Source organism: Rhopilema esculentum, chromosome 16 (genome assembly GCF_057945365.1).
Source record: "Rhopilema esculentum isolate cy_ngs chromosome 16, ASM5794536v1, whole genome shotgun sequence".
Taxonomy (NCBI): domain Eukaryota; kingdom Metazoa; phylum Cnidaria; class Scyphozoa; order Rhizostomeae; family Rhizostomatidae; genus Rhopilema; species Rhopilema esculentum.
Window position 1 is genome coordinate 9777981 of NC_142830.1, and position 12313 is coordinate 9790293.

The window sequence follows — 12313 nt, forward strand, 5'->3', positions numbered from 1 at the left end:
TTTGTGGTTAAATAAAAGTCGTAGGTAATCTGTCTGACGTAGATTCTTGTTTCATATTTAATCTACATTCTCACACATCGTGTCATGTTCGTCAGCAGAGCAATCGTAATTTATGAGTTACTGCATCCTACCGGCATGCTTTGTGTTGTTTAAAATTGTATGCACCACTAAGCCTGATGTAATGCTTAAAAGTTTTGCCAGCAACAGTAGAGAAATTCAATCAAACATATGGAAGAAACTTATTTCAAAAATTACAGCATCCAGTATAAGATTCGAAATTAGCTGAATTGACAGCAGTTTGAAAGAGTTTTGAGTCAATTCACAAGCATTGAAGTATTTTAATAAGAAAAACTCGAAAATGGCTTTGAAAAAAGCAAACATTTAGTAGACTAAAGCTTTTTCATCTGACACTCTTCAGAGTTTAAAACGTCAGAACATAGATCAAAAACTCTAAGGCCCTTCCGTCCATTCAAAAGGATTGCGTTCCTACCACACAAAAAAGTTCTGTTGTTTATGAATTTACGTGCCAGTGTGAATCTGGCTACGTAGGACGCACTACCCAAAGATTGGAAAATAGAATAAAACAACATGTTCCGCCTAGTATTAGAAACAAAACTTGTCTCCAAAGAGAACAGCCACCTCGGTCTTGCAAATCTAAAATTACAACTAAAACATGTGATTCTGCTATCGGGCAGCATTTACTGGAAAACCCAGATTGTGCAAAAAACTATAATGGCGACATGTTTCGGATTATTGGTAAAGCCGGATTGTCATTTCACCGAGCAGTTTTGGAATCTATCTACATAAGCACACAAAAACCGCTACTGTGTAGACAAAAGGAGTTCATTTTCACCTTAGGACTCCATTGGTAACATTCTCAATAGGCAAGCGACACTGATTGGTCTACCTCAACAGTCATGTGCTTATGTTTCTGATTGGCTTATTTTGATCCACAACTGGGTAGATATATTTCCTAGCGTAGCGTTTTTGATCTATGTTCTGATGTTTTAAACTCTAAAGAGTGTCAGACAAAAAGCTTTAGTTTACTAAATTTTTGCTTTTTTCAAAGCCATTTTCAAGTTTTGTACCACCAAAGGATTGTTTGAATGAGAAAAATCCAGTATGTGGAAAAACATGCCAAAATTATAAACTGATCAATGAATTTATTTGTACACCAAGCATCACAGGGACCAGTTTGCAGAGTGTGACCGTTTTTCACAAGATCTCAAATGTGCCAAGGAAGTTGTTAGGTGCACATTCAATGATACCATGTTTGCATCTTGGGTTTGCCATCACCATGCCCTGGATACTGGGATTGGAAATATTATAATTTTCTAGAAATCAAGGGCCGATTCTCAACCTTATAAATCTACTTCTAAAATGAGATTGAAAGAAATAATTTCATGCTTATGTGAATGATGAAATATAAATTGCACACATGGCCTGGAAATTTTGTGATCACATCAAGGTGACAAAAAGATGTCTCTTTTACTGAATATTTTCTTATATATGATCAAAAGCCAAAAGTACTATTGTACTTCATTTGTGCTTTCTATGCAGTGAAAAATGTAAATGTATAGGCAGAAGCCGATGGCAAAAAAACTATTCTGTCATGTTTTATCTTAAAAAAATCCGACAAATATGGTCCCATTTCAGAAGAAATTCTAGAGCATTCTGTTGAAGAAACCTCTTTTCAAAACCTCATGCAATCAAGGTCATGTCCACCAGTAGTGTTGGAGCACAAAAATCATGACTTACATATTTGGTTATACCCTCTCCTTTTAAAATGACTCTGGACATTTAACTCAAATCTAGTAGATTGACCCAGATCATCCCTTTGAATCAGATCTTACAAGGAGAGATGCTCCAGCTCTATAAAGCACCTCCGCAATGCCTTGAAATTTCAAGGAGCTTGATTAATGGAGCACCTGGCATGTTTTTGCTGTCTAAAACCAAATGCCTAAAACCAAATTTTGTTAATTGTCTACAATTTTGTTTTGTTTGATAATAATAATATTTTTGTTTTGAAATTATTTAACTGAATTGCAAACATATACTTTAAATGGAAAAGCTTCATATAGGCAAATATACAGGCTGTATGTGTGCTGCCCATTCATCCTGTTCACACGAACATTTCACCCTGTTCACCCTGTTCATCCTTTTCATCTTAGACATAATTTATTTAAAATTAATTCTTCTTACATAATCATGAAAAATGAATTAGCACAAATCACAACTTTAGAAAGAAGTTAATTTCTACATTTTGAGCAAATAATCCACTATTTTCAAACCATTATTAACAAGAAAGCTACTTAATTAAGCCATATTTTTTGTAGGTGCTCAATGAAGCGCCTAGAAGTTTGGTGGTGCTCAGTTTTTCAAGCACCTGCGCTTTTGCTCCTCACAAGGCCTACTTTAAAAAGCTGAGATATACAGATTTTTAATAAAGTTAAATTAACATGTGTACCAAGTCCTAGGTTACTCTTTGCACGCATATTTTATTTACATAATTTACAGCTACTTGTTTTAGAGGGGGGAGGTTCTAGTCAAAAAATTCACACCTTCCTTTGTGTAAAAATTTAGATCTGTGCATTCCTTTTTACAGGACAGCAATGGGAAGGATACATTTGAAACTGATGAGACCATTGATGAAGGAAAGAATACCAGTGGGGTAATTTGAATTTGATAGGCCTCATTTTGAAAATACATATCCTTAAGGTGCTTTAATTGCCTGATTCAAAATGATCATTCAAAATTTAAGGGAAGGGCTCTTGAAACCCATAGATACTGTCTTTAAGAGTCTCTTAAAATACAAAAAAGGCAGCTTAAAGTCTATGCCAGTAGATATTGGAAACTGGATAATCAGATATAATTGGAAATTTTTTAAAGGTTTAATTCATGAGAATTACTGTATACTGATTGACTATATAGTGCTTTGTGTCATATAGGCAGGGTTGTACATTCTTTGGAGCAGAACAGGGTGGTTCTAATGAGCTTATCAGCCATATAGGCCCCAGCTGCCTGATAATTGTATCAAGCATGAGACTCTGAATTACAACTTAGAACCATCATGTTCTGTACACAAACAGAAACACTGAAAAAAAATTTTAAACATTGAAAAGGTCATTCTCTAGGTTTTCATCATTTTGTCTTAAGAAATAGTCTAACAAGCTTCAAACTGATGTTTTTGTTTCTAAAAACTTTAGCATATCAGTATCTAATACTTTGATACTTTATTTAATTCAAGCACCATTCAAAGATCTAAAGGTTTACATGATTTTTTAATAAGATAACAACCTCTTTTTCCTCTTTGCAGAATGATTTAGGCAGTGAAGCAGTTGATCATTATAAGATAGACCAGAAGATTGCTTTTGATGTTTTCAAGGATCGCTATGTTGATTCAACTGAACTAGGTACTTTTTTCATCATCTTTTTTATAATGCTGATTTTATGTTTATATTGGCAATTCAAGTTTGCCTGCTGGCATAGTTAGCTATATTATAGTATAGGGATTCTATGTCAGAATAAATTTTGGTACAAATTGTCATCAATTTCAATTTCAGTGCTCTCTACTCAAATGCATTTGAACTTTCCCTATCCAGTTGTTTAATGCAACTTATTACCCTCCAGCTATAAGCACTAATGCATACACCAGATACTGTGTAAAAGTTTCTTATGAATACTGACTTGCGCTTCAGGTGATCATATATTTACAGAATGTTTATTTATTGTCATAATTTGTTGGTCATAATTTCGTTTGTATTGTCGTAATTTCGTTTTCCAATCCATTTTTGCAGGAGAAACTTGCAATGATAGTGACAAGTATTCAACTTAATCACAAATGTATGGGCTGATAGAGGCTCTTTCCTGTTATTGCCTTGCATTAGAATTCATAACCATTTCCAACAGTTGGAAGGCAAATATGCACAACTTATGTCTCTTGAGCTATTTCATCTAATTGTGAAGTTGTGTCTCTTTTCCAGACTTCTCAGACAAACTTGGGTCCTCAAGAAGGACTGGTTATGACACGAGAACTGTTTTTGAAATTGTGAGTTGCTGATATTTGCTATTTGGTTTGTCAAGCTGTCATTTGATAACATTTTTCTTTGGTACTGACATTAAAAGGCTTGACACTCTTTGGCATGCAATTTTTGTCAACAAAACGCTTAAGAGTTTGATAATTAACCATCACCAAATCTTATCTCGCTAATATAAGTTTAATTCTCTCATTAAGGCCAGCATTTCAGGTCGAGTTGACATTTTACATAAGGAGAGTTGACAAAGTTTGCCTTCTGCTTGTACTGGTAGCATGAACAAGCATTTGCATTACCCCCTTGTAACAGTAATTCTAAAATGGAATAATGAATTTTTTTCCAATATGTTGATCAATCATGTCAGTTTATTTGTGTATAAGTTAGTGTGTTACAAAAACATCTACACTGAAGGGGGCTTGCAGTGGCGGTTCCAGACTACCGCCATTACCGCTCGAGCGGTAGTCAGATTATTCAAAAAATTATAGAAACAAGGATCATTTTCATGTTTATCCTTCTACTTTAATTAAACCATAGTTGAAAATTGAAAATATTTGATCGCGCTGCAAACCAAGCATTCCTTCCTAGAAACATGCTTGAAATTTCCACAGAGACAGAAATACTTTTTAATCCTTATCGCTATGGAAATTGCGTGCCAATAGAATTCTGAAGTGTGACGTCATCAAAAACCATTTTTAGAATTTTTGAATTTTAACCATATAGCGTAAAAGATCATCATAAAATACTTTCAAATACGCAAAACTGGCCAAATATGTCTAAAATCGGTTGAGATATGGCTAATGAAAGATTTGAAGTTTGCTAACGAATCACTTTTGGCTCTGTTCATAAAGTTATGAACAGAGACCAAAATACAGAGGTTTGATGGGGAGAGAACCAATACACATATGACCATATCTCTGCCAATTGGTAATACACTTGCCTGATTTTGCAAATTAGAGGTATTTCATGATGCTCTTTCAGATTATGGGATCCAAATTAAAAAAATTCTAAAGAAAGATTTTTGTGACGTCATCACTTTAGAACTCTATTGGCTGAGTCACATGTTTGCAAATAAAAGGCTAGCATGATGAAATCATGGCTTGCTAGCTAGGGGGGTTGAGTCGGTGTAGAGCGGATTCGAGCTGCACTGAGCGGTAGTCAGCCTGCCTAAACCAATCAAATCATCAGAAATCACAGCAAACCTGGGGGGATTCATACAAATTTTGTTGACAACCAATGAACAACCGGGTTGACTACCGCTCAGATGGGGGGTTGAGTAGTACTGCCGCTCAACACGGCTCAAACGTTACATAAAGATGGGGGGATGCCTACATATTCTGCAAGTGGGCAAACTGTAACCTCAAAGACGATGTGTATTTTGTACAATACACAAATATTGGTAAGAATATATTTTATAAGAATATTTAGACTCAAATATTCTAAAATTTAAGAAGGCATCAGGATTAAAAGTCAGGCCCACAAAGTGCGCCAAAAGTATGATTCTTTGTTTAACAAAAGTTGCTCTCAATAATTGCAAATTTTATCTGACTTTTTAAACTTAAAATTTCCAAAAGTGCTGATTTTCATATGTAATTGTGCGACTTAATGCGAGTTCTAGGCGACATTTCCAAATTCTGCCAAATGTATCTTTTTTTCTAATTCTATGGTGTTCCTCGGCTAAATGCCGTAAATTTTTTTAGAATATCCATCCACAGAATATTGAATAAGATTATTTATTTCTTCTCAAGCTTGTTGTAAGAATACATGGAATTTCAGTAAAGCACCGCTTGTCTCTTGAAAATGGTCTACATAAGAAATTATAGAAAGCAATAATCATTTTAGAAAACCGGGTGTGACCAGGAAATGGGTGTGGTCTAAAGGGTGTGGTTGACCCTCTATCTCATTTCGGCGGTAGTCAGATTTTTGGCTGGATCCGCCACTGGCTTGTCGGATATTTAGATAGGTTTCTTCTTAAAGCAATGGGCCAATTTTCTATTCCATGCATCGTTAACTTTCTTTAGCAATCAACACCCGTATAGAAATGGTAATAAAGACATTGTTTCCTTCAAAATCCAAGGCAAGTGAGCAGTGGCGCAACGGAGGCATCTGGGCCCTTGAAGAAAGCAACTAAACGGGGCCTCTACTTTTGGACTGCAAGAGAGTCCCACCCAACGCTTTAGAGCATGTCAAACAAAATAGCGACAAGTAAAATGATATTTTTCCAGGCAATTAGTGGGAGCTGAGTTAGAGAAGCTTCGATCAAAGATCTTTAAAAGTTTTTAAAAAAAGGAGCACTTGAGTGAAATATAGGTGATTTTTATAAGGATTATTTGGGGACCCCTTTTGGTCGTCGAACTAAGGTGCCCTAAACTGCGTTACATCACTGCAAGTTTGCACTGATAGTAAAGTTAAGAAAGGCGGGTCACTTCCACCTCAAGGTCTCCCGCATTAGCGTGTTTTAAATATTCTAAGAGTTTGATCAGCGTAAGATGGTCATCCTAGTTTACCCAAGGGTTAACCTTGTCATACCACGAATAGATAAGTAGGCTACTTACATCAATTTTCGAATTTTTTTATCTTGATGAGCACAGTAGAGTCATTCAGTAAAAACTGACAACTGCTTTCTAAGCCTTAAAGATTGTTAGCAGATCTCCTGCAAAGCTAATATAGGCGTATACTTATTCCCGTGAAGTATTTATATAATGGAGCATCATGGGGGTATTAGTTTTCGTAACATTTTGAGTTGCGACGTTGTCAGTGGAGCTCAAATTGCAGTTCAATGTCTCAGTTCTTGTTATCCGGCTTCTGTAGACAGGATCAGTGGCGAAGCTAGCCAAAAATTGTTGGTCCTGCTATATGGACAGGGCCACGCCCTTATTCAATTGGAAAAGCCTATGGATAAAAATTCTATTTTGCAGATGAATTTTTTCTTAAATTCAGTAAAAAGCAAATTTTAAATCGATGTCTATCTTTTGAAAAATAAATCCATACTTAAAGACGTGCTTTAGGGTGCTTACTTTTCAAACAAATCTATGTTAAATTGTAGTAAGCCTCTACAGCTGAAGTAAAAGTTCAAATTGGTGATAACTAAATTTGACGATAAAAGGGGGTAGGGGTGGCATTTGAAGTTGCATATCATATATTTGTGGTATTCCAGATTTTGGTCTTATAAACCTGACCAATCTAGATACTCTATTAAAATAATTTTAATAAACAACAGAGTTTAAAGTCTGTAGGGGCAAGTTCACATATTCTGCAGAACAATTATTCTGCAGCTGATAAAGAGATACAATCGAATAATGTGTCACATTATTAATGAAAACAACTTTATTAGATAAACCATTAGACGAGAAAACAATTCAGGTAGAAAAATGCAAGTTCCGCTGAAATTGGTTTATTCTCCAACTCAAAACTTTCAATCACACAACAGTAAATTCAATTATGCTTTCATCGTCCTTGTCCAAGTCTAAGAAAATTTTATTTAGGCCACCATGATATACCGTGCCTCGAACGATCGTACAAAGGCCGAAATCAGAGTGCCTCATACAGCCAATTCTTGTTGTTTACATTTCTTTCTTGCGAACTTTGGACTCTGTCTTGTTACAAATAAAATTTATGCAGCTCAACTGAGGCAAGTTTTGCTGTCAATAATAATATCATTGGTATTGCCAAAGCAAGCAGAAAATCTGCATTCACATCGCCTCGCCATAATACTTGAACTGGCCTCCTTGCTAGTATCTCATAGCAAAACGAGGATGCACAGGGCAATTCTTGCAGTCCTGCTCTCAGAAATAGCAGGACCAAAGGTTTTCAAAACAATGCTCTTTGACCTACGTAGGTGAACCCTCGACCAATCAAATCACAACTGCTTACGAAATGTTATGATGGTCATTTCGACGAGGTCCTGCTCCCGAGATTGAGCAGGACTGCTCTTTGTTCTAGACTATTGTGAAGCAGGACTAAATTCACAAAAGCCCATTGTGAAGCAGGACCAAACATAGGGTATCATAGTTATGAGCAGGACCGAAATACAGGGTTGCCGTAGAAGAGAACAGGACCTTGAGATTAGCACGGGATGCCTGTATCAGCTGGCGGAACTGGGGACTGTTTATCAAAAAGAATTTGAAACTTCCTTTTTGCAAAGAAGAAATTGTTTATTGTTTACAGTAAATCTTATCTTTGGAAATTCTTGATCCTGCTCAGCAGGACCAGCAGGACCTTTGGCTTCGCCACTGGACAGGATCTCATGCCTTTTATTCTTTTAATATTTAAAAATGTTTTCAAAAACAATCTATGGTATCAGCCACTACGCTGTTGGGGGAAAAAACAAAAAATTTGCCCCCCCCCCCCGTTGTTAATGGCAGAAAAACCCTTTTGCCCAGAGAGAACTCCAATTTTACCGATTAGAAACGCCCATGGCTAGCTTTTTGTTTCTTGAAAGAAGTGTCAATATCTTGGAATGGCATCACAAAGAATTCGTTGCCAAAATATGACCCCTCCCCCAACATTTTTCTCAACGGACTTGGACGAAATACAAAATTGATCTTGCCGAGAAATAGGAGGAGGACGTGTCCCCCAAGTCCCCCCCCCCCCCCCCTCCCCCCGTCCACGCGGCTCTAATGGATAGACAAACTATTGGTCATTTAAGTATACACGATAGCGTTTGTCAACATTTCAACCGGAATTTGTATAAAATGTCTCTTGTAGAAACTGAACTTTGAACATTTGGAATCTCACTTTTCTGAGCAGTGAATCCTTTCACGAACGCTTTAAAGTGAAGGAGCCAATTAACGGCCTTTGATCGATAATCTTGTAGTTACGGACCTTTTTAGGCTGGCATTTATAAGACTCTTTATATGATACGTAAGGTCGTAAAATTTTGCATGCTGTCAAAGATATAAGATGTATGAGATGTTTAATATAAACAGGATATGAAAGATAAATAAGATATATAAGATATTCTGATCCTGAAATAGAAATATGCACCTTGGGAAAACAGCCAAGAACAGCCTAACGCTAAAAATTAGGCTATTCTTTTACGTGAATTTATTTAAAATTCAAGTCAGAAATTCGCTGATACCCAGATTAAAATGCAAGTTTAACTTTTCTAAATGTTGTTATTCACCGATAAGCTGTGATTTTTTCTCCTATTAATAGATTTTGTGTACCCTGCTGCCAAATTATTTTGCTGTTGTTAAAAATTAAATTTTATTTAAAGACATACAAATGAAGAGACAGATAAATTACAAATGAAATGATGCCTAATTAGTTTTTAAAGATAGAAGTTTAAATCCGATTTATTAAACAGTTTTTTGGCAGTGTCTTTTGAGCCTCAGTTGAGGAAATTCTAATCCCACCACCCTTTGCCTATTGCATATACTTCTTTAGGGCATTACCAAAGTTTGCAAACAATATTTCTATTATAAATTACTTTCTGGAAATCATTGCCAGTTCAGAAATAACGAAAAAGCAAGCAATATGCTGAGTTATATAGTTAGGCAATGGCAGGCTGCCTTCTAAGGTTAACGGTTCTTTAAATAGATTGAAATTGAACATTACAAGGCAAAGCTCTGTACTAATTGGAATATCCTTCATCTTTGACTGACACTGTCTTCAGTATATGTTTTTACCTTAAAGCTAGGAGAAGCTGTAGCAAAAGAAACACCACATCAAAAGTATCAGAGACTTCAACACGAACTGCAGTCATTCGCAGAAGAGATCGGCCAACTAACGGTATCCATCTTCATTATCTACACATGTTTAGTACTGTTTAGTAAATACATATGTTTAGCACAGAATGGTTGGATATGTAAGAAATATCAGAGCAACCTTTGGCACAAATATTACGGTTATTAAGCTTGTCCTTTGAGTATATAATTTCAGTAAATGAATGAGAGAACGAAGCAGCATCGTTTTAGCAATGGAAATTTCGAAATTTAATCTTTATTCTAATCGTTGACTTTTAGCTAAGAATAGCATATCCAGTCGTCAGCAATATTAATTCATTTTAGTATCATTAATGCAATACCACGATGAGTCCCTTCGAAGCAGAAGGCAAAATCGTTTTTATAAAACATCGTTCTTTTTCTGTATGTTCTTTTATACGATATAGCATATTTGTCTTTTTTCTAATTCAGCTCTTTTAAAGACCGCAGAACTTTCTACGTTAAGGGTAAATTATGTATGTGCACGATAACCTTTTCCGTAAAGGTATTTCGCTCTGATTAAAGAATGTGTGCATAAGGGGAAATCCAGCTTCAGGTGCTGATTACTTTCTTTAGATAATCTTTATATTTACAGTGCAAAGAATATTTTCTAAAGAAACTTCCCTTCGGCTAAGAAATTTCGCTTCTTTTTCTTAGGAGGTAGTTGAGTCATCAGCAAAAGATGGTCAAATGTCTCCAGTGGTGCTTGCGAATGAAGTATGACATCTCCTAATTTGCTACTTTGCCTTCTTCTCTTACAGTCGAGCGTAATGAATATATCTGATATCCTCATGTTTCCATTACTTCGAAAGGCCAATCAAAATGGCCACTGTGCATAGCTATTTGGATTCATGCACAACATTAACTTTTAAATCAGAACTTTAGACTCGTTTTAACCCTGAAAGTTTAGACTTCGTAGAAGTTACTGTCTTTAGAGACTTTGAAACCTCTCAGTGATCGAATGATACTAAGGGTTAACTCATTTTCGGTTGCAAGATATTTTAATTGCCTCTGAAGAGGAGTGCTTTATTGAAAACTTTGTTGATGAACAGTAATAGAAAACCAGCTCGCAAAGTATGAGGGAATTGAATTTTCCACAATGTTTTATGAACTTCTTAAGTTAATGTTATGGGCTACTTTATTCATATCCGTCAAGACTAAGGTTGTAAAATAAGATAGTCCCACCGATTAAGTATCCACGATTAACATCTTTTAGCTTCTATTGACCTTTGCGCTTCTTGTCTCATATTTAAGGTTCCGTTTCAGCTTCAACTTTTTGAATGATTAAATACTCGAAAATATCAATACTCTGATTCCGATAAATAGCATTTTCCTATTTTTTAAGCATACGATAAATGGCAGTATGTAGGCAAGTCTTGATCCGTTATTTATCTTCACTGTGAGATTAAATGCAAAAAAAGATGTATACCACATAGATGCCATCGATTAAATTTGTTTTCCCAGAACTATCTGTATCATAGGAGAGTCTTAAAAATATCTTCATGCATTCAGGGTTTCGGGCCTTTCAAAAATGTTCGTGAATTTTTACCAGAAGATATTTAATGTTATTGCTTCATTATTACGTGAAATACACTTGATTTTGGTCAGAAATGAGAACACAAAGAGGAGCTATTTGATTTTTCTTTTTGTCCAAATGTGTCATATCATACACATTTCAATATTTATACAATCTCAAATAACCTTTAGTCGGGTATTTATGACATACTAAGGGAGGTTAGGCCATCCGTGGAGGGTACTATTTGAGCATCTAGAATCGTTGTTGATTTTTGTGAAGATCAAAGAGTGTGACATATCAGAAGGTTTTTTGTGAGGCATCGCTTATTGAGACAATTGAAGTGCATCTAAAAATTGGTGGCTGCATTGCTAACGATCGTGAAAAGGGCTATCGAAAAGAATGAAGCCTGAGTTCCACGACGTCGAATTGGGTTCATTCTGGACTGGTTTTTGATCCGGATAGGGGTTTCAGTTGCACAACGCTGAGGCAATCAAAAGTGCTTCAGATTGTCAAACCGTTGTGGAAGTCACTCCGCTTTCGAGATAAAGTGAATGTCAATCCGCATTTATTCCGTGTAAGCGCTCAATCCGCAGTGATTTCCACTCTGTTGCCTCGCCCCTAAGCAATTTACCTCTTTTATCCTCTTCTAAAAATGGTGCACTTTTGTCAGAGAGTAGTGCCACTTCCATATCCGTACAAGCAAAAGCCTTTTCTTTAATGTTTCTCAAAAAGAATTTTATGCTTTTGTTTTTTACCATTCCATTTTTTTGGTTTGGCACCAATGATGTGATCTCTATAAATCTTTTTCGCCAAAGTGAAAGTCAGGCCTTGAAAAGGCCGCTTTATATTCAGCTTCTTTGAATACGGGGTACAAGCTCCTTACGAGCCCGGGTGCGTGTCGAGAAAAGCTTTAAAAAATTGTCCTCTGTGGCCTGCTGTCGTTTACTTTTCATTGTCAGAAATTAATTGGAATAGTGTAGCAACTCGGAAGCAAGAATTTTTATTTAAAGTCTTTTCTTTGTTTTAGGTATCGCAGTTGCAGAAGCAAGTAAGTCTTGGAT

At 36.0% G+C, this 12313-nt stretch overlaps 1 protein-coding gene across 1 annotated transcript in view; it reads left to right on the top strand.

Moving 5' to 3' along the window:
* The window catches only part of LOC135681927 (dynactin subunit 2), a 53997-nt gene that overhangs the window by 170 nt on the left and 41514 nt on the right, over nucleotides 1–12313 (top strand). The window contains exons 2-7 of the mRNA XM_089112946.1: nucleotides 2606–2671; nucleotides 3317–3413; nucleotides 3984–4048; nucleotides 9669–9764; nucleotides 10394–10453; nucleotides 12280–12300. Of these exons, the coding sequence (XP_088969072.1) occupies nucleotides 2606–2671; nucleotides 3317–3413; nucleotides 3984–4048; nucleotides 9669–9764; nucleotides 10394–10453; nucleotides 12280–12300 (405 nt within the window). The remainder of the gene's footprint in view (nucleotides 1–2605; nucleotides 2672–3316; nucleotides 3414–3983; nucleotides 4049–9668; nucleotides 9765–10393; nucleotides 10454–12279; nucleotides 12301–12313) is intronic.